This window comes from Pyxicephalus adspersus, chromosome 6 (assembly GCF_032062135.1).
Source record: "Pyxicephalus adspersus chromosome 6, UCB_Pads_2.0, whole genome shotgun sequence".
In the NCBI taxonomy this organism is placed as follows: Eukaryota; Metazoa; Chordata; class Amphibia; order Anura; family Pyxicephalidae; genus Pyxicephalus; species Pyxicephalus adspersus.
The window spans coordinates 37,460,586-37,481,968 of NC_092863.1; the positions used below are offsets into that span (position 1 = coordinate 37,460,586).

At 37.4% G+C, this 21,383-nt stretch overlaps 1 protein-coding gene across 1 annotated transcript in view; it reads left to right on the forward strand.

The window, feature by feature from the left end:
* The window catches only part of MED13L (mediator complex subunit 13L), a 77,721-nt gene extending 56,889 nt beyond the window's left edge, over positions 1-20,832 (forward strand). The window contains exons 13-31 of the mRNA XM_072415326.1: positions 269-378; positions 583-685; positions 1,479-1,699; positions 3,323-3,528; positions 3,721-4,649; positions 6,823-7,002; positions 7,438-7,661; positions 8,031-8,199; positions 8,322-8,652; positions 9,786-10,005; positions 11,899-12,087; positions 12,220-12,443; positions 13,136-13,278; positions 13,382-13,540; positions 13,654-13,824; positions 14,561-14,709; positions 17,855-18,016; positions 18,101-18,213; positions 18,463-20,832. Of these exons, the coding sequence (XP_072271427.1) occupies positions 269-378; positions 583-685; positions 1,479-1,699; positions 3,323-3,528; positions 3,721-4,649; positions 6,823-7,002; positions 7,438-7,661; positions 8,031-8,199; positions 8,322-8,652; positions 9,786-10,005; positions 11,899-12,087; positions 12,220-12,443; positions 13,136-13,278; positions 13,382-13,540; positions 13,654-13,824; positions 14,561-14,709; positions 17,855-18,016; positions 18,101-18,213; positions 18,463-18,595 (4,136 nt within the window). The 3' untranslated portion in view covers positions 18,596-20,832. The remainder of the gene's footprint in view (positions 1-268; positions 379-582; positions 686-1,478; positions 1,700-3,322; positions 3,529-3,720; positions 4,650-6,822; positions 7,003-7,437; positions 7,662-8,030; positions 8,200-8,321; positions 8,653-9,785; positions 10,006-11,898; positions 12,088-12,219; positions 12,444-13,135; positions 13,279-13,381; positions 13,541-13,653; positions 13,825-14,560; positions 14,710-17,854; positions 18,017-18,100; positions 18,214-18,462) is intronic.
* The last annotated feature ends 551 nt before the right edge of the window (positions 20,833-21,383 follow it).

Below are 21,383 nucleotides of genomic sequence, written 5' to 3' on the forward strand. Positions count from 1 at the left end.
CCCCTGCCTCCCAATCTCTCCCCTAAATTTTCTATGATTGTGTTGTGTTTTGATCCACTTTTTGTTAGGTTCAGTATGTTTTCCCCATCAGATGGGCTTTTTTTTTGTTCCTTTTTTTTTCTTTTTTTTTTTTTTTTTTTACAACCGGGTCAGAAATAGCAGCTTACACAATCCATCAGTGTAGACCCGCATTAAATTACAATAAATACAGCCTATGGCAGTATGTGCCTTTTTATCTTGTTGTTATATTTCCCTTTATTAATTGTAGACCCACGGCAGGACCGCGGAGTAGCAGCTAGCCTCACACAGGTTACTGATTTGGCTCCCTCCCTTAATGATCTGGACAACATATTTGATAATTCTGAGGATGAGGACCTGGTGAGTTATCTTTTATCAGTTTTTAAACATTTTATTTTTTAACAATCCTGTTTTTTTCAGATTTTTCATAAGCCTAACTTTCATCCTATTCAAAGCAGCAATAGTACCGGCTTCAAGAAACAAATGAAGTCAAGTGAATAATAGAGTAAAATTATGCCTACCACACTATGATATATAGTCACATTGTCTTTCTGTAAATTGAAGGCTGGTTCACCAGGAACCCGAGCTGCGAAGGTGGCAATAGGGGGTACAGAAGATCGACGAGATCGAAGAGACGAGGGAAGAGCAACTGTTCCATACCTTCCAAGTGAGTATGGATGCTTAGTTGACTTTGAAACCAGGTTTTTTTTTACAATGGAAACATTTTCCAGAATTTTTTGTTAGAGAACCTTGTAAATTATTTTCCTAGTATTTTCCTATTCACATCTGAAAAAAACTGCAGCTGTGATGGTTGTGATATTTATCAACCTGGTTTGCAAATTACATTTGCTGCTAGTGGCAAGCATTAGCTTTAAGATTCTTGTAAGTGGGTAGTCAAAACTTTTTTTGTTTTATATAGGGTAGAGAAGGGAATCATATTATTTTTTATGGTCTTTGCTCAGTTGGGGAGGTTCCTTTTAATTTTTGTTGAGGATGGAAAAGGAGACGAGAGTAAATCTCCACAAAGTTGAAAAATTCCCCTTTTTGACACAACCACAACCTAAAAAAAATTACCCATTTTACTTAAAACTAAGTTAAAAAAAAACAAAAAAACGCTGGACGTACACAAAACAAAGCCTATACTTTGTTTTTGATTTTTTTTTTGTACATGTTTATTTTCAGTGTTCAACCCAGGCATTTTTTTAAGCTGGGTGGGGTGGGAAGAAATGGTCGGCAGGTGGCAGCCCCTGTATTGTGATCCAACTCTTCAGTGGTTACTGAAAAGTGCTGGGTGGTGCACCCAGCTAAAAGTGGCTGGAGAGAACACTATTTTTGTTGGAAAGGGTACATTTTCTAAATTTACCATTTAGGGTCTAAACGCCTTGCAAGCTTCTAGTGATATGTTTTAAGTGTTTGCTTGCAACAAAAAACTAATGGCAATTGGGCTATATATCTTGCAGCGGCCTCTGATCTCCAGCGAATGTTTCCTACTCCACCATCTCTGGAGCAACACCCTGCATTCTCACCCATTATGGTATACAAGGACGGTGTAGGTTCCGACACTGCAACAGCTCTTGGAATGATGGAAAGTCCAATGGTCAATTTTGTCTCTATGCAACACATAGAGTTCAAGATGGAAGTTGAAGAAGGCCTATGCAGTCCAAAACCGGAGGAAATCAAGGCAAGTGTTTATTTGATTCATACAGTGGACAATTTTGTATCCGTTAGTGTGTGTGTGTATAGATGTGTGTGCAGATATATATGTGTTAGAAGGAGGAGGCGACTTCATATAGCTTGAGAAAATCCATAAAATTTAATATTATTATTATTAAACAGGATTTTTATAGTGCCAACATATTAGGCAGTGCTGTACATTAAATATGTATTGCAAATGACAGACTAATACAGACAGTGATACAGGAGGAGGGGACCCTGCCCCGAAGAGCTTACAATCTTGTTGGTGGGGAAAATGATGCCAAGCCTTTAGACAATTACTTTCTGATAGCCAATTAGCCTACTTGGAGTCAGCTTGTGGATGCATATGATGGCCTACCAACAAACTTGCTGCCGCTTTGGTTGACATAATGGAAAAATCAGAAGAAATCATCCAGAACACCATGGAACCATACAGCCAATAATACTGTAAGAGCATTCCGTCTTCAAGAGAAGAATGTACTTTGGCATGAAAAATACAAATGAATCCCGGATCGCCAGAAAAGAACCTTGTGATGATACTGGAGTCAACAAGTAAACAATTATCTATATCTAGATTAAAACAAGTCTTATGTCAACATCACCTTGAAAGGCTGCTAAACAAGGAAGAACCCCAAATACACCTTAAAAAGCCAGGCTGCAATTAGCAATGCCACATGGGAAAGGAGTCTTCTGCAGAAAAGTCCTCTGGTCTGATGAATCCAAGATCAAACTGATTGGCCATAATGCACATTTTTCTGTTTTGAGGGGAAAAAGATCCTGCGAGCCATATCCCAACCATCCAGCATGGAGGTGGGGGCATCGTGTTAGGGAGGTGCTATATTGTACAATAAACTGGTGTACTTCACATAATAGATGTATATAGAAGGAGGCTTTATGTAGAGATATACTGCAGCAACATCTCCCCAAAAAGGAAGTTGAAGCACGATTAAGTTGAGGCATAATTGAGTCTTCCAAATAAAAAATGACCCCCATGCATACCTCCAACATTGTGGCAAAATGGCTTCAGGACAAGGTAAAAGTATTGGAGTGCCCATTACAAAGCCCTGACCTAACACCAACTGAAAATGTATAGGAAGAACTGAAAAGTGTATGTGAGCAAGGAGGCCTACAAATCTGTCCCAAGTGCACGTGCTCTGTCTAGAGCAATAGGTCCATATTATTATTAATAATAATAATCATAATAAACAGGATTTATATAGCGCCAACATATTAGGCATTGCTGTACATTAAATGGGGACATTATTCCAAAAACTTACTATAACAAGTTTGTGGAAGGCTACTCAATAGGTTCGGCTCAAGTAAATTTAGGTGCAATTCTACTAAATATTAAAACCTGCATATAAGGCTTGTGACCCACTAGAACTGTGATATAGTCAGTAAAGAAATGTATCTGTGAACATAGTTGAAAAAAAATAGTAGTATCTCTCAAGATTTGGCTGTTTTTAAGGGTTTGGTAAATGTAAATCTATAAAGGGGTTATGAAGTGAGTTTTTAAAGGCTTTATCCTAACATCTGACAACTGTTTTTCTGTAAGCTGTGATTTGGTTTCTCATTGGAGTATTTTGTCTTTATTTATGTTTTACTGTAGGACTATTCCTTTGTATACAAAGTTCCTTCGTATCAGGCCTTCTTGGGCTCCTCTATGTTTGCGCCTCTAAAATCTTTACCCAGCCAGTGCCTGCTCTCTTTGAAAATTCCAGATGCTTGCATATATCGTCCTTCCTGGGCTGCTCCCGCAAAGGTACAACACCTTCCTTTACCACCAGCTGCACCTTTCAACAGAGATGGCTACATGTAAGTACATGAGAGACTAGCTATTCTACTAATTGAAAGTTTAGCTTCTGATTTTTTTTTAATCTCCTTTTTAAGTTATAACTGTACAGAGAGAACATAATAAAAATATTAACATTATATATGTGCCTTGTTTCATCATCCTAACAACTTTTATTGTTTATTTTTTTTGTTTTTTTTTGTTTTCCTGCATAGGAATGTACCAAGTGAAGGCAGTCTAACGGATCCTGATTACCTGCAGCTAAACACTCCACAAACCAATACTCCAATTGCTCCTTGTAGTGCAGCTCCTGCCAGTAATGGGGGAACTGGTGGAGTCTTGCCTTCTCCAGCCACTCCACGTTTTTCTGTTCCTACTCCCCGTACACCAAGAACTCCTAGAACTCCAAAGGGAGCTGGAGGAGCCAGTGGGCAAGGCTCTGTGAAATATGATAGCACAGATCTCTGTTCTCCAGCTTCCACTCCATCCACCACCCGGCCCTTAAGTTCTGTTGATCCAGCCAGCAGTCATCCAGCTCCTGAAGCCCACAGCCTGTATGTTACTTTACTTCTGTCTGACTCTGTTCTGAACATCTTCAAGGATAGGAATTTTGATAGCTGTTGCATATGTGCCTGTAATCTTAACATCAAAGGATCTGATGTAGGTATCTACATTCCAGATTCCTCCAATGAAGACCAGTATCGTTGCACCTGTGGATTTAGTGCTATTGTCAATCGTCGACTTGGCTACCACTCTGGCCTCTTCATAGAGGATGAGATTGACATTTTTGGAAAATCATCTTTTATTGGGCAGGCAGTGGAAAGAAGGTATAACATGAAAGAAGCCGCACGGAGGAGCCAGGAGCCACCTCCATCTGACTTGCTGTTGCTTCTTCAGAGTCAGTGCACTAAGCCTTTCACAAACAGTGGAGGTACATGGGACCTTTTGTACAACAAAGGAGAATATCTCCTGGATGGAACCACCTGTAACTATGACAAAGTTAGAGTTGAAAGTTCTGATGCCTGGCCAGAGTGTTTAAATGCACTGGAACAGGGAAGACAATATGTGGACAATCCAACTGGAGGACGGGTTGATGAGACTTTGGTTAGAAGTGCTACCTTCCACCTTTGGCCACACAGCAATGGTAAGAGGTTTTGTGAAACAAAATTAGATTAAAACAGAAATATGTTTAAACATGGGGCTTTTTGTCAAACTGTTTTAAGTGCACTTGTTCTTTGTTCATTCAGGTAAAACATGATTAACATCAATGCCAAGACCTTAAGTTATCTTTGTGTAAGCTGCAAGTAGTGATTTGGAGTTTACGCATGGCTATGTATACTCTCCTCCCCTATGGGAAATCACTGGGAGAGCACCAAGTACTGGTGCGGTCACATGGGAGAAAGGAGAGGGAGTCACATTTTCCTTCTTTAGGCAGGGTAGCAAAGAGAAGATGTGTTCTGCTGGTGGGATTGCCAGTAAGGTGAACTTGTTGTGTATTGCCCTGTTTCAATATTTAAACAACTCAGCCACATAGTTGCAAACCTGTTATGTATTCCAGTGGCCTCAGTACCTGGAACAGGTCTGCAAATAACATTTTCTGACTTTTAAAGCACATTTCAGTTTTAGATTAATGACACATTTCTGAGGGCAAAACCCCAACCATCCAGGTATAAATAGAACATATTTAAAATGCACACTTATCCATCCATGAAATCAAGCATTAAAATCTTTTGAAGTTGTCTTACATTCCCCCCTCTCTGGTACCACCATAACAAGTACTGGCTTGTCTTGGCCATAGTGTATAGAGTTCAGAGCTTCCCACAGCAGGTATTTGCACATAATTCCTGCCCCCTGCAGACCATTAACCAATGGGAAAGCTCCCTGGTATGTTCTGTACAACCATTGATTCTAGTTGATAATGGATACAGCAGGTAGCATTTCCATTGTTTCTAATGGTTGCTAGGTGTGGGAATGCTTCTTGCTCTGTACTCTTGAAAACTCCCTGCAGTGAATGGTGTTGAGGTAGGCTTTTCTACTCCATGCAATCTTGACATCGCTCCACATCTTGTTAGACATAGCATAGGCCATATCATATTCAATAGCAATTTAGGTATGCCTTATTTTGCAAAATGTTAAGCTTTTATCTATATGTTAGATGCTTACTTACCAGAAATGGTATATATGATTTTAGGGTTTAGTCCCACTACATTTTTTTTTTTACTTCACCCTCTTCCCCCAAAGGTCCCTAGGTATTGTTAAATAGTTCAATCTTTTTCAGTGGTCACATGTGATGCTGTCTCTGTCCCGACGAGTTTCACTGGTTGGCTTCTTAGGGGACCTAGAGACTTAGTTGAAGAGATGAAATGTGTTTTTGTGTGACATGGAGTACTATGGGCTTTAGCAGTGAGAGAGTACTATGTATGGAGTTAGATTAGTAGCTCCCAATAAGTGGAAAAAGATTTCATTAGGGATGCCAAATTGATAAGTGAATTGCTCATATTTGATGGTGTCGGACAGCTTGTCCTCCTAGCTAAAATGCAAAAAAGCATTGGATATTCAGTGAACTTTACCAGTGTTGCTCAACTTCCATCTTTGAAAGTTCCCAACAGGTTATGTTTTCAGGAATTTTTTATCTTGCATATGTGATTTTGTCAATGTCATTGAATACATAATTATCACTGCTGCTCTTAAGGAATGACAAGCTTTGTTGCTAGAAATTTTAGATAAAATATAACTGTTTTATTATTAGAACTGCACTTTCCATGTAAAAATAAGAATTTCTTTAATATGAATTCCTGTTCTTTTAACTTGAAAAGCAACTGACCTACTTATGTGTGTGTGTGTATTTTGTGCTGGGGATGTTTTATTTCAAACAGTTACTTTATATACTTGAATATACAGTTGTACCTGGAAATACAGAAAGTTAGGTTAGTAGAAAAAAAGTTAGTAAATGCACCCATGATGTGGTATTTTTCATACATTTAATTTAAAGTGAAAGAAAAGTTCAACTCGCATGACAGTCTGTACACCCCCTCCCTTTTTTTTATTTACAGAATAAAGTATTTTGTACTTTTGGGTTGGTTGTGATGGATCATTTTTTTTTTTTCTAGTAGTCATCCTCTGTAAAGGGTGTAATCAAGTCTTTAATACCGTCACTGGTGTACTGGTGTGACCCAAATGTATAATGGCATTTTGAAGGGTAGCATCTCAATTTATAATCGGGTATATACACCGTATCTATTAATAAACTATATGTAGGTTAAAATAAAGCTGTGAAACTTATGCAAATTATGCTTTCTGCTTTTTCCCCCCAACAGTGCTTGATGTAAGCATGCTTCCCTCTCAGGATGTGGTACGCACGCTGCTATCTCTACAACCTGTTCTACAGGATGCTATCCAAAAGAAAAGGACAGGACGGACATGGGAAAATATTCAGCATGTACAGGGCCCCCTTACTTGGCAACAGTTTCACAAAATGGCTGGACGTGGATCCTATGGTACAGACATTGAAATCTGGCTTTTAGAATGGGTTAAAAATTCTGTTAGATTTTATAAGTATCTCTAACTCTACCAGGGGGAGGGGTATTCCTTAAAGTGCAAACCTTGCATTTTTAACTTATTGATAAAATGTGTTGTGTGTTATGTTCTCCTCCTTCAAGTACACTTTCATTTGTAACACTGTGACACATAGACAAGAAAGGGCATTGCCAGGACGAGATGGAGCAGATAGTATAAAAAATAAAGGTTTTAATACCTACCCACTCTGCTCATTATTTTTGCTGGCAGAAATTGACTTTGTGTAGCTTTTTACAACAGTGTTCCAAATATATACTTGTTCAGCAATTGAACTATATGTCCCCAAAATATAGTACTTGGCTGTTCCTTGAATGTGAATATTGAGTTTCATTCATTGTCACTTTCTGTGTTTTTAGGATCTGAAGAATCTCCAGAGCCACTACCCATACCCAACCTCTTGGTTGGTTATGACAAAGACTTCCTGACCATTGCCCCTTTCTCTCTCCCTTTTTGGGAGCGTCTCCTTCTGGAGCCCTATGGTGGACAGCGAGATGTGGGTTACTTGGTGTTGTGTCCTGAAAATCCAGCCCTTCTAAATGGAGCAAAAGCTTTCTTTAGTGACCTCAGTGCAGTGTATGAGGTAAGGCTCAGCAAGTTTGCCTTTCTATTAGATAGTTTACTTACATATGGCATAATTAAATTATTACGGGACAGACAAATATATACATATTTAATTAAGAGGTTTGGTGTAGGACCAATAATTCTAAATCCTATTCATCCTACACTATATCTTGCTGGGGTGACATCTAAGAAACAACTTTCATCCATTTATTGGGTGATGAAAGACTATGAATCAGTACCTATGTTTCCGGTATTTATAGTTGGGATAGTCATCCCATTAAACAACTTACAGTATAATCGAGTCCTTTCCTGATTTCTAAAAATGCCAAGATCTACAGTTTTACTGAACAGCATTCCTTTACATTTGCTAATTTTTTACTTTTTAAAGATGTGCCGTCTGGGACAGCACAGGCCAATCTGTAAAGTGCTGTGTGATGGGATTATGAAAGTTGGTTGTTCTGGAACTGAACCATCTACTGAGGACACACCACCTGTGGAGGAAATGGACAACCATGCACAGTTGCAAATGTATGCTCAAACTTGCCGGCAACATTTAGGTGAGATCATTGTTTAATTTACTTTTTCTGGAAGGCAGCAACATTAAAATCAGATTTGCATATCTGTATTTTTAGATATTGTCTTTGACTTATTTTTACTTGTGTATACATATTTGTTACAGCTCCTTACCTTTCCTCCTTACAACTGGACAGTAGTCTACTTTTACCTCCTAAAAACCAGTCTCCTAGTTCACAAGGAACACAGAGCCCGGCTGCACCTCCATGTCCTTCCAATCCACCTGCCAATTCTACTTCAAATGGAACTGGAACAACACCTGTTGCACAGCAGGTACCTTCCTCTTCAGTTCCTGTAGGAAACAGCACAGCTTCCTCTGCATTCAACAGCTATCCAACACAGAATTCGACCAGTTCTGGAGAACGATTATCAGGATGCCAGACTAACACTGAGGTGGAAGCCAACCAGCCTTCCACACAGCTAGAAACACCAGAAAGGTATAAGAAAGTATATCTACCATCTCTTTCATAACTATTATTTTTCTTTCCTCAAAAGATCTTAATAGAACTTATTTAGGTATTTTTTTTAAAACATTTTGCGTGGTGATTTGTTTTTAAATCAGTACTGAACTTAAACTAAAATGCCAGCAGATAGGTGATGCCCACAGTATATTCTAATGATAGAAAAATAAACAAAGTGGATCATGTGCAGTCAATTTATAATATTCAGCAGGATGGGATCTGGAGAAAATCTAAGTATAAGCCAAGTTAGGGCAGCATATACTTTTCTGTCCTCTAGTATTTTTTATTGCAAACTAAGATGCTCCCAGCATCCGTGTATCATACCACACTGTATGGGGGGATAAATCAATTACATCATTCGGGTGAAAGAATGTATTGTAGGTAAGCCGTCCATGTATTGAAAAACTTTTTGAGGCTGGGTGTCAAGGTGTTTGAGTCGCCTCTGTCTTGTCCATGAGCATCAGATAATGTAAATATGTTAGGAGTTGTGTTGTTTCGGGTGGGGGGTTTTCTATCCAGTTCTTTAAAATGGCCTTTTTAGCAGCCAACAAACATAGATGTACAAATTTGGGTATCCTATTTGGGATTTCTCGATCTTGTGAATGCAGACCTGTCATCAGTACTTGAAACAGGGCAGTGAAGGGGGTTATGGGATACTTTTGTCCCGTAATATTTTCTATCAGTATATAAACCGAGGTCCAGAATCTTTTAATTTTTGGGCATTCCCACAATGCATGTACCAAAGATGCCATAAAAAAAAAAAAATTACATTTTGGGCAGGCGGTTCAGACGTCCATGGAGCACGAAAAGTTTGTTCTTTAAGTCAAAGGCATAATATGCCTCGCGTATAATTTTATTTTGCATTTATCTCCAAAGTTTGCTAAATATGTTTTTCCTTACAAGGTCCCAGCTAGTTTCCAATAGTTCAAGTGTGTCTGCATATGGCAGTTCCAAGTTTTTGATTTTATCTATTTGCACTTTGCTTATGATAGGCTGTAGAAGGAAAATGGGTCCACAGCTCTCATTTTATTCATATTTAAATAAGTGTGTATAAGTTGTATTTAAAGTATGTGTATTTTGACAATTTTTCTTGAAAAATATATTCTCAGTGCAGCAGAAAGGGAGAAGATCGGCATCCCGACTGTGGCTGAACCAACTGGAGTTCTAACTTCATACCCCACTGTTGTAATATATATGGTGGATCCTTTTACATATACAGTAGATGAAGAATCAAATGCTGGGAATTTTTGGCTGCTTGGTCTTATACGATGTTTTACAGACATGCTGGAGATCTTACCGGAACAGCTTCGCACAGCCTGTGTACTGCAGGTATTTATGGTGTTGCATAAATGTTTTTTTTTTTTCATGTTCATATGCTTACGAGAGTTTTATTTTACAGTTACATAAAAAGGGTTCTTGTGTAGATATTGACTCAGATTAGATGATAATGTAAAACATATGTAATGTCTGTGTAGACCCAGATTATTTTTTTAATAGTATAAAAAAACCATAAACATGAAGCATTTAACCTGTATACTATATATAATTTGCTGCTGCTATGTGGGGATCTAGAACCTTAACAAAGGTTTACATTCATGTTTACCTACCTAATCACCTAGAAGTAAATTTAACCCTGTATCTGCTTTTGCAGAGCCCTATGACTTTTTAGTTACCAGCGGTAACAAAATGTCCAAAATATTTTTTTTATTTATTATATTTTGTATTACAACTAACGTAATCAACATTATGTAAAACATTGATTTATACACTTGTAAATAGCAATAAAATGTTCAAACAAAAGTTGCCAAAAACTTAGCATTTAAACACTTATGTTTTGGTACAGATACCAGAAGCTCAGGTATTAAGCTCTTCCATCTATACTTGGCTTTCACTTACTGTTTGGTCTATGCCAAAACTTGTAGCCTACTCAAAATAACCAAAGCGTTTAGCTGTTTATCAGGATTATTTTTTTTTTTACATTTGTATTTCTATAGCACCAGCATAATATGCAAGTCCATAGCCATATCACTAAATGTCCCTGGAAGGGGCTCACAACCAAATGTCCCTACCAAAGTCAAATGTCATTAACACAAATTAGGACCAATTTAAAGGGGAAGCCCATTAATGGAACAGCATGTTTTTGGCATGCAGGAGGAAACTGCCATGCCCAGAGGTAACCCAGACAAACACAGGGAGAATACACAAAATCTTTGCAGATAGTGTCCTAGATGACATTAGAACCAGGGGCCTAGCGCTGCATGCAAAGGCAGAAGTGCTGGCTACTGAGCCAACCCTGAATCTTTGATTGTAACAAAATTTCTAGTCAGTAATTTAAGTTCTAGCCCGAATTTAGAAAAACTACCAAGAGTAGAAACATTTTAAAGCAGTCTGCAATATCTAGTCCTTTCCAGTCATCATCCCCTATTTAAGGTATTTCTTTCTTTCTTCAGACACTGATAAATGCAGCCCTGTATCTTTACAGCATATAAACAAATGTACAGGTTGACATTCAAAAATCGGCAACCTCCAGAACTGGAGTGTCGGATTTTTAAAAATTCCAGATTTTTTTTTTTTTTTTTTTTTTTTTACTTACCTCCACACAGGCTAGCCTTTCTCTCGCAGCTCCACGTCTCAATGTGTATTTAGTTTAGCAAACAAGACCCAACAGCTGTTTCTGCAGAACAGCGCCATGAAAACATCAGTGGCCAGTGTAATGCAGTCTCTGTATTGAAAATGCAATCAGAAATTCATGCCCGGAAACTAAAGGACTGTATAAACATATGTAACATAAACATAGAACAACCATAGAAAAAAAAGCTGTCATAGTGTTAAATGCATGTCATAGTATAAAATGTTTTTCATCCAAAAACCTCGCTCTTTGACATATTTTAGCCAAAGACAGGTTTAACCATAGAGACTCTGGGTGACACTCATCACAGAGGGAGGTTCCAGACAAGGACTGTATTTTTGTCTTGGAACAATAAACCTTATACCAAGCTTGCTTGGGAGCCTGAACTAGCTTTTGTCCCAACAACTTTTTTAAAAGCACTAGTCAGCAGGGAGATTAGAAGTATCATCTCTTTTTGTATTTTAGATGTAATTTGTATCTCATTGTGCATTATAACTATCTTATACTTTGGCAGTAGTATTTTATATAAGTGTTACACAGACTTTGTTATACATTTTTTTTGTCCTAATAGTTTTTATTTTAATATTCCTTAGGTGGTTCCATGTCGATATCTACTGCAAACTGTGCATGATGAAACCGTCTCCTATATCCAGCACTTAAAGTCTTTAGCATTTTCTGTATATTGCCAGTGCAGACGACCAGTAGCCACACAAATTCCTATCAAGCCACTAACTGGGTTTGGACCAGCTGCTGCTCTAAATGCAATTCTAAAAAGCTCTGATGTAAGTTGGACATTAAAATAGAATTTGTTCTGTATATTGGCCTCTTAAAATTGGTAAACTAAAGTCTCAAGTCTTTATATTGTAGTGCTGTAGGCATACAAAAATGTTATTTAATATGTGTTTTCTTTACAGCAACAGTTTCCTGGGCAGTTTTACTCTCCTCCTTTTCTGCTTGCCCCGACTAAGGACAAGCAGACTGAACTTGGAGAAACATTTGGTGAAGCTGGACAGAAGTACAATGTGTTATTTGTGGGATATTGCCTGTCCCACGACCAGCGCTGGCTGCTGGCATCCTGTACTGATTTACAAGGAGAGCTGCTAGATACCTGTGTTGTAAACATCCACGTGCCAAACAGGTGAGGGTGATGTTTGTTCATGCTGTTGTATTGCATAGTAGAAGGTTAACAGTTAACGTGAATATTTACTAAATAAAGAAACTGTAGATTTTTACTTTGTGTCAAAAGTGAGGAAAATGTGTTGTGTGTATGAATTTCCTTTTATCTCTTGCATTTTCAGTAAAGAATTATAAAAGTATAAGTTGTTACCTTGTAATTTACTAAAATAGTAAGCCTGTGCAAGCTTGTAAAAGTTGTGAATTGGAGCCTATAGTTCTAAGGACAGCCCAAGGTAACAGTTCTTTGTGTGAGTAACCTGCCAGTTATCAGCATCCTCAATTGAGTGGAAGGAGGAAGAACTGATTGTCATGTGCTTTAATTGACTGAAAAAAATAGTAAAGAAGCTGTGAAAACCAATGGTTCACTTTAATAATAATTAATAATTCCAACCAAAAGGGTGGAATGCAACACACAGATAGCTCTGCTATCTCAACTGTGTAAAATCTGGCCCACCAGCCCACCATCTACCCTCCCAGCAGACAAACTGACTGGTACATGTAAGAAACGTAAGTTTCCTTCAGTGGTGACTGATGTTTTTAAAATGTGAATTGAAAGAAAAGCTTTTGTAATGTATGTCTGTGTCAATTTAGAAATGTCTGGATGACACATACGGTTTTATTTCAGTATCACACTCAACTTTGGTAATTCTGCAGGTTTAGAAGAAGCAGAGTTTCTGCACGGAAAATTGGGCTGCAGAAGCTATGGGAGTGGTGTGTGGGTATAATGCAAATGACATCATTGCCCTGGAGAGTGGTGATTGGGCGTCTAGGACGACTGGGTCATGGCGAGTTAAAAGGTATATTTTTTAAAAATAAAATATTTTACTGTTTAAAAACAGAATTAAAGCACATATCTTATATTTGTTTTATAAATACATTTTCTATGCAACTTTGTTTCAGATTGGAGTATTTTACTTGGAGAATGCTCTTTACAGAACATTAGCCGTCAGCTAAAAGAAGCATGCAGAATGTGTGGGATTTCTGCTGCAGACTCGCCATCTATTCTCAGTGCCTGCCTTGTGGCAATGGAACCACAGGGGTCCTTTAATGTGATGCCAGGTAACCCTGCAAGTTTTTTTTATCACGCCTAATACCATGTTTTAAATTGGAAATAGTCTATATAATTAAAAGTATTTAGCTAATGTTTAGCCTGATGATTTCTTCTACCACAGATGCCGTTACAATGGGATCAGTGTTTGGACGAAGCACAGCTTTGAATCTGCAGACTTCTCAGCTGAGCACGCCGCAAGATGCCTCTTGCACTCACATCTTGGTGTTTCCAACTTCAGCCACCATTCAGGTTGCTCCTGCCAATTTTGCCAATGAAGATGGTTTTAGCAATGGTATGTTCCCATCACTAGCAATGGAAAATAGCTATAGCACTAAAATATGTATCCTATTACTGATTTTTTTCTAAATATGGCTGTTTCTTCATGAACTAACAGTGTTAAAATGCAAGCTTGTTTTTTTGTTTTTGTTTTTTATCAGTGTAAAAAATATACACTATACTCATAAAGAGAAGCTGTTGTTTCTTACAAACACATTAAGCACAAACATCACAAAAATCCAAGTAAACTTAGTCCAGCTCAGCTAGCCATTAGGAATTTGAGTGGTCTGTCCTACTGCACTACAATGGACCAACAATCACTCACTCAGCAAGTTTTGCTGGTGCACTGTAGTGTGTTACTGTACGTTTCAATTCTTTGCAGTATAGGGTTTTTTTTTAGAAATGTGTTATTGGGGCGTCTTTTACATTGAATGTTATTGCAGCCTTCTGATGTGCATTGTTGTTTACTGATAATTGTTATCCTGACTGGCATTGATTTTATTGCTTAAAGTAGAATTCTGGGATTTATTTATTTTCAATCAGCATCACAGTGTAGCTGATTACTGCCTATAAACCCTTTCAGTGTTTTTACTGTTTTATATTGTTTTGTCATTAAGTTGATGTTGTGGCATGGCCCTGCTATTTAGTAATAGGTTATATGGCGTTGTAAGTTGCATTGATCGTAGTGTACAGTATGTTCTATTATTGTAATATTTCTTTATTGTGAGCTAATTTGTTTCTCTCCTGTTTAGATGACATGTTTGACTTGGCCTTTCCGGATATGCCTGATATGGAAAATGACCTAGGAATCTTGATTCAAGGGAATCTACACTCTCCCCCAAATTCCTCTCCGGGGTCTCCAACAGGAATTGGCACGGGATCGCAATTCCAACACAGTCGAGTGAGTCTGGGATTTGGGAACATTTTATTGGTCTGCTTATTCTCTTCCAAACCCTCCTAATTTTTCTGCCCTGCACCATTTTCATCAATGCTTATTGAAATGAGTGGACTTGGTAAGGCATTTTAGGAAATTGTGAGTAGAGATATGGAGTACATTTAATTTAGGTCCATCATGTGATATGTTAGTAACCAGCACATTCACCCACTTTTTTTTTTTCTGTACACGAAGTTTATGTGTGCAAAAGAATTTCTAGTGCAGTCTTAGGTTACCTGTGGGGTTGCTGTGCATATTGCACTTCTGTACTGACATACTGAACCCTAGTTCTGTGATCTATTAAATATTTTGTTCACATTTTAAACCAATGATTTTTTTTTATAGAGCAAATGTTTTTGTGATGCTTTCTAGTATCATTGCAGCTGGAGTTTATAATGTTTTTTTTTTTTTTAGAAGAAAAAAACTTAAAAACAAGAAGTAAGTTCTAAAATGTTTAACCTAAAAAAATTAATATTTTGAACTACAGCATTTATTGGGAACAGTGATCAGTAAAAGTGGTAGCAATTTGGCCTTTTACAACACAAATCACATTATTTCTTTTCTTTACCTTCAATTGATGGACACAAGATTCTGATACCTTTGGGTTATGCTGCCACTTGCAGGATGATTTGAACACTGGCAACAAAAAACTTGATCATTCAGCAGAACCTTCTTCTGTCGGTCCCCGTTGTTCTGGGGGCAGTTTGTGCAGTATTTAAGTTTTATATAAAACCAATTGTGGTAAATATATGGCCTCTTTTTCGTTCAAGTAATTTAGCATGAATGTGACCAGGTTGATACCTGGTTGGTATGGACCACATAAACCATGTTCTTATTGTACTTCTGACACAAAAAGGTTTCTGGTTGTCTTCTGTCTTGTCTGGTATGTTTGCCTGTACATTTTGTTCAGAGGCCGCCACCCACCTACAACTTCTTCCCGTACAGCTTAAAAAACAATTCTGGGGAAAATGCTGATAGAGCATTGTATACATTAGTACATCCCTGTATACGTTATATTTCTACGCAGAACTTTTTAACAACTTTAATTCTAAAGCTACGTACACACGGCAGATTTTTATCGCCCGATAATCGGCATCGGCCAATTATTGGGCGAAAATCTTCCGTGTGTACAGTCGGTGTCGTCCATCGTCCGGACGACCGACCTGCCGGATCCACGGACGATGGACGACAGCCGATCCTAATGAAAGGTAAGGGTAGAGCGCGCAGCAGGGTGCCGCTCCGTCGCTCTCCCCCCTTCCCTCTCCATAGAGCATGAACGGTGCTGTATGTACAGCATCGTTCATGCATCTTGCAGCCCCTTGTCGTTGGAAAGGATCGTGAAAGATCCTTTCCAACGACAAAAATTGCAAGTGTGTACGCAGCTTAATACTTATTTTTTGGTGGATTCTTTTTATTTATATTTAGCCACCACAGGCAGTAGACAAATCACACTGATAGGGAAGAAGGTGCTATTGTGTGCTAATAAAGTATTCACTGTGGTTGGTTATCATAGTGATCACATGGTCAGGACATGGTCAATTAATAGCATTCCTGATCGCTGCTCAGAGATGCAGCTGTCTTTTTGACTTCTCATGCCTGAACTTCAATAGTTTTAAAATGAATGGAGGGTAAGGAGTAAATGTGTCCTGATGTCTAAAAAATTTCCCTACTGACTATGAAATACATAGGATCAGAGACCATCCAGCCAGTCTAATGCATCAATGTATCTCTGCTGGCTGACATTATTGACAAGGGAGTTGTTGGGATGTGGTTTCTTTATTTACCAATGGAATTTGTCAAGAAGACAGAGTCCCATTTTTAGTATGGTCTTTTGACAGTAACTTATAAAATTTATTATTTTTTTTTGTAATCATAAATGAAAATTTGTGTTACAGTTAGTAGTGTCTGTGTGATAGAAGAAGAGAGTATTATGTGAAGTTGAAATACAGGACTTCAGGTTGTCTCTGTTTACTGGCTGTGGGGGTTTTAATACTGCTGCACTCTAGACTCGGAAACATTGCTGCATAATTGCAATTACCTATTAAAAGTGTAAGTAGCAAGCTAATATTGCCTTTATTAGTACAACACTTTGTATTTTCCTCCAGGGCTATGAGCGGTGCATTATGTGCTGTGCTTTTAACTGGTTTCTTTATTAACACAGGTAATTGAAGTGTAATACATGTGGTGTTCTGTGTCCAACTGGCCAAACACTATTTAACCTTCCTGCTTAACAGAATGCGCAGTGTTATAAACTGAAACCCACAGTTCTAAAACTTCTGTAGTATAAGACTGGGTTCAAAGTGTTTTCGTCATTGGTGACTATTTAGTACTTCCTAATATTACACCCTCTTTCCATACTCAACAAGAAAGTAGTAACCCTTTCTGAAATCTCTAGATCCCTGGTTTCTGGGCCCTTCAGGATAGTATGTGTTTTGTACTTACCAAAGCCAAATACGGTTTTATTTCTGTTAAATATCTCTTTGTGTATTCATGTGATTTCTATCATATTGCTCTGATCTAGATGGTTAAAGTGGAAGTTCCCTATGAATGTCATTGCTAATGGTAACAAATGACCTGATTAAAGAAATTAATGTTTAATGCCTTTATCAAACATCTGTGGGTGGCTGGAAAGTTAAAAAAAAATGATGAATAAGATGAATAATGGTAGACCTACTTACCAACCTTTACTTTGTATTATGTCAACTGCAGATGTTACTGGTGAATGCCTCTTTTTTTTCTTGTATATCAGAAGATAGATTTCAGCAGTAGACATATAAGTTAAAGAAGGTTTTTACATGCACACCTTCCTGTGAATACCTACATTTTATTTACACATTAAAAGCGGTTAGTTACCACAGACATTTCAGAAGCACCGAGGATCCCTTTGTCATACAAAAGCATCATGCAGGGTCCTGAAACATTGACTTATGATGGCTGACCTGGGGTATGAATAAAAATACTTAGTTATTCTTATAGTGGTGTGCTGGTTATCCAACTACTAACTTGCCCATTCTAATATATATATATATATATATAGCACCTTGCTGGGATACGGTTCTGCAGATGGAATGTGCTCATTTCTAGTGTTTTTTTTTTTTTTTTTCTGTTGTAGAGTCAAGGTGAAAGGCTTCTCTCCAGAGAAACACCAGAAGAATTAAAGCAGCAACCCTTAGCATTGGGTTATTATGTGTCTACAGCCAAAGCTGAAAACCTGCCTGAGTGGTTCTGGTCATCATGTCCACAGGCTCAAAACCAGTGCCCCCTATTTCTAAAGGTAAAAGCCTGGCTTCTGCTCCTCTTCCATTGAACTGAACATGAGTTTGGGTTCTCACTAATAGTTGTCTCCTGATTCTCACAGGCATCTCTTCATCATCACATCTCTGTCTCTCAGAGTGATGATCTCATTCCTGCACGCACTTCACAGCGTGTGCCTCATCCTTTGGATTCAAAAACAACATCAGATGTTCTAAGGTAATGTCCTAGTTCAACAGACTTTTGCATTTTCTTTATTTACATTTCCATACTTTGTTGGTTGAAGCCTCTTTTTCTCTCAAAAAATTTTAATTCATGTTAAAATCTAAGATTTACTTGGGGTTGGGTGATGGGGTGGTTTTAATATGTGAACAACATCTAGATGTGTTTTAGTATCATATTTGCAAGTTTTTGTAATAAGGTACGTGTATGTGTGAATAACCATTCTAAAATTGCTACCTTCCTTAGGTTTGTTCTTGAGCAGTATAATGCCCTATCGTGGCTAACCTGTAATCCGGCAACTCAGGACCGAACGTCATGTCTACCTGTTCACTTCACGGTGCTCACACAGATGTACAACATGATAATGGACATTCTCTGAACAATCATCCTGGCTTCACAAAAGAATGTCTTCAGCCAGCAGTTGGAATGCCCTGTGATCGCTGTACACAGTGTTTGCTGTAGGACCTGTTGGTGTACCACTTCATTGAAGAAATGCTCCTAGAGCTATTGTTTGTGCTGCTAGCAGTGTGCACTAAAACAAGTTGGGCATTCATGAAAGCTAATGCTCTGAAAAATTACTATGTCACTCTAAACTAATGAATTCTAGTTGCAGTGTGTTTTTTAATGCAACTTAGAAAATGAAAGAAAAGATTTCTTGTGAAAAACAATTCAGTATTTCTTTGATCCAGCTTTAGTGAATGCCCTTTATAAATGTGTAAAGACGATGTGTTTCTGAACAGGTTTTTGCACTGGGCACAGTCATATCCAGGCTGTATTTTCAGGTGCACATAAGTTATATAGCACTTTGTACTGCCTGTGCAGTTATTGTATCAGTTTCTCAAAGCACAATTATGCTGCAGAATCCAGCTGCAAGTCTTTGGTATTTTATAATAATAAGACTTTGAATTCCATAGCCTGGCCCTCCTACAATTGTAATTTGGTGTATTTTTTTTTTTTTTACCGGAGCAGTTGATAGACAGCAATATAGCAGACCAGGGAAGCGATTCTTCTTCTTTTTTGTGCCAAATAATATATATTAGAAGATTATTACAACAGTTTGGTTGGACATTGGCCAATGTTTTCATATTTATGTCGATCCTGGAGATAAAAAGTAGTAACTGAGACAGTCAGCTGGTTAATCTTAAGCAACAGTTTTGTAATGGCTGACTTTGCATTATTGCACATGGTGCTCAAAAAACAGGGAAGATAGATGAAGTGATTTGGTTTTCATAAATCTCTATAGTTTTATCCCGGTTATCCCGGAAATAATTCCAGTATTTGTTTTTTCTTGGGGGGGGGGGGGGGTGTTTTTGTAGGTAGGTTTAACCTAAATATGGGATATCTACACTTGACTTTTCAAGCTCCATTTTTAAATGGGGATCTTCCTATCTCTGTATGGTTATAGTAGTGAAATTCTTTCTACAGGACACAAAGACACATATCCAAGTCTTTCAACTGTGTCCAAAAGAGATTTAAAAATTTATTAGGGGTTTCACACTTGGGCATTAATATCTATTTTGTCTGAAGCACCCCTTTAATTTGCAGTCAAACCAGAAAACAAGCAATTGGCATTTATATAGAGGTGTCCGTATGAACATATCACAGAATGAATTCCATCTGACAGCAGCTGAGTGTCTTAACTGGGACTGACAACAGCTTAAGACAACAGCTTATTGCAGAGCTTATTAGAAGAGAAGCTGATACAATAAAAGGGTTTTCATATTCTCTTCACAATCCTTTTCTTCATGTGACTATAGATCGCTGACAGTCCAATACAAAGCATGAAGCATAGAGGCAGCTTTTTCCAAATCCGTTTATTGTGTACAGATTATATATATATATATATATATATATATATATATATATATATATATACCAATGTATGTATGTGGTTTATTCACAGTCATTTACTATTTAAAGATAATGGGGTTTTGTTTGGGCAGATTTACTAAATGAAAAGCAAGAAATTGCTGTTTTATTTAAAAATGACAGAAACTTGGGATGTCTCTTGGACAACATCGACTGACATCCAGTCTAATTTTCTGTAAATGTAGTGCTTTTAAATAACGGTTAAAATGAACTTTACATACAATTTTTACCAGTAAATGGGAGAAATCTGATCTGTGACAAAGGCTTAAAGATAATGTATTTGTATATAGAAATATATATCGGTCTTTTTAAAAAAAATTGTAAAAGTTGTACATTTCTCAATGAACCTAATTTTTTAAAGCATTTACCGGCTGTGTTTTTTCCATTTTATAGATAAAGTATATATATAAATATATATAAATAAATATATATACACATTTACAAATATCTATAAATAGCCGTACAAAAAAATTAAAAAAAAAAATTTGAAGATGGGAAATTAGAACCCCAACAGACGAAGAAAACAAAGATAAAGTTTTTTTGGAGTTCCAAAAGAAATTTTAATCCCACCTCTGGTACCTCACATTCAGAAAAGAAAATTAAAACTTTGATAATAAAAGGAAAACAAAAAAACAGGAAATGAAAAGATTCTTCAGTATAAATGTGCTTCATATATACCTTGTGAACAAAAAAGGTCTATACTTTTACACACTTTTTTAGATGAATAAATTATTGATTTATTGATAACCGTCCTGAGACTTGTTTTTTTTTCATGGGTGATGTTGGATGATGAATGCAGTTTCTAGGAGATAAGCTGAGTGCAAAATGGAAAAAAATGCAGAGGCAACCATCAGCAAAACCTGCATGTCAACACAATCATTGCATCCAGGGAATTGGGCACATGAGTTTATAATGTATTTTTTTGGTTACTTTTTCTGGTTTGGTCCTGTAATGCAATAGGTAGGCTGGGGTGTAGAAAATCCTCACTCTGACACGAAATATCAAGATATACATTTACTCTCAGCTGCTGGATGGTTTTTACTGACCGTAACTGGTTTAAATATAGTCATATGAAAATGTTTTGCTCATCAAGACAATAAAAAAAAAAATCATGTGGTCAATAGCAGGTCCTAAAATTATGTAAATACAACCTCAGATAAACAACACATGACATATAACACAGTGTTACTATTTAACAAAGACTAAGTCCAAATGCAGATGAGGTGTGTGCAGCTCATAACATGCACTTGATTAATAAACATAGGCAAGTGTGATCACTTTTATAAAACATTTTTTTT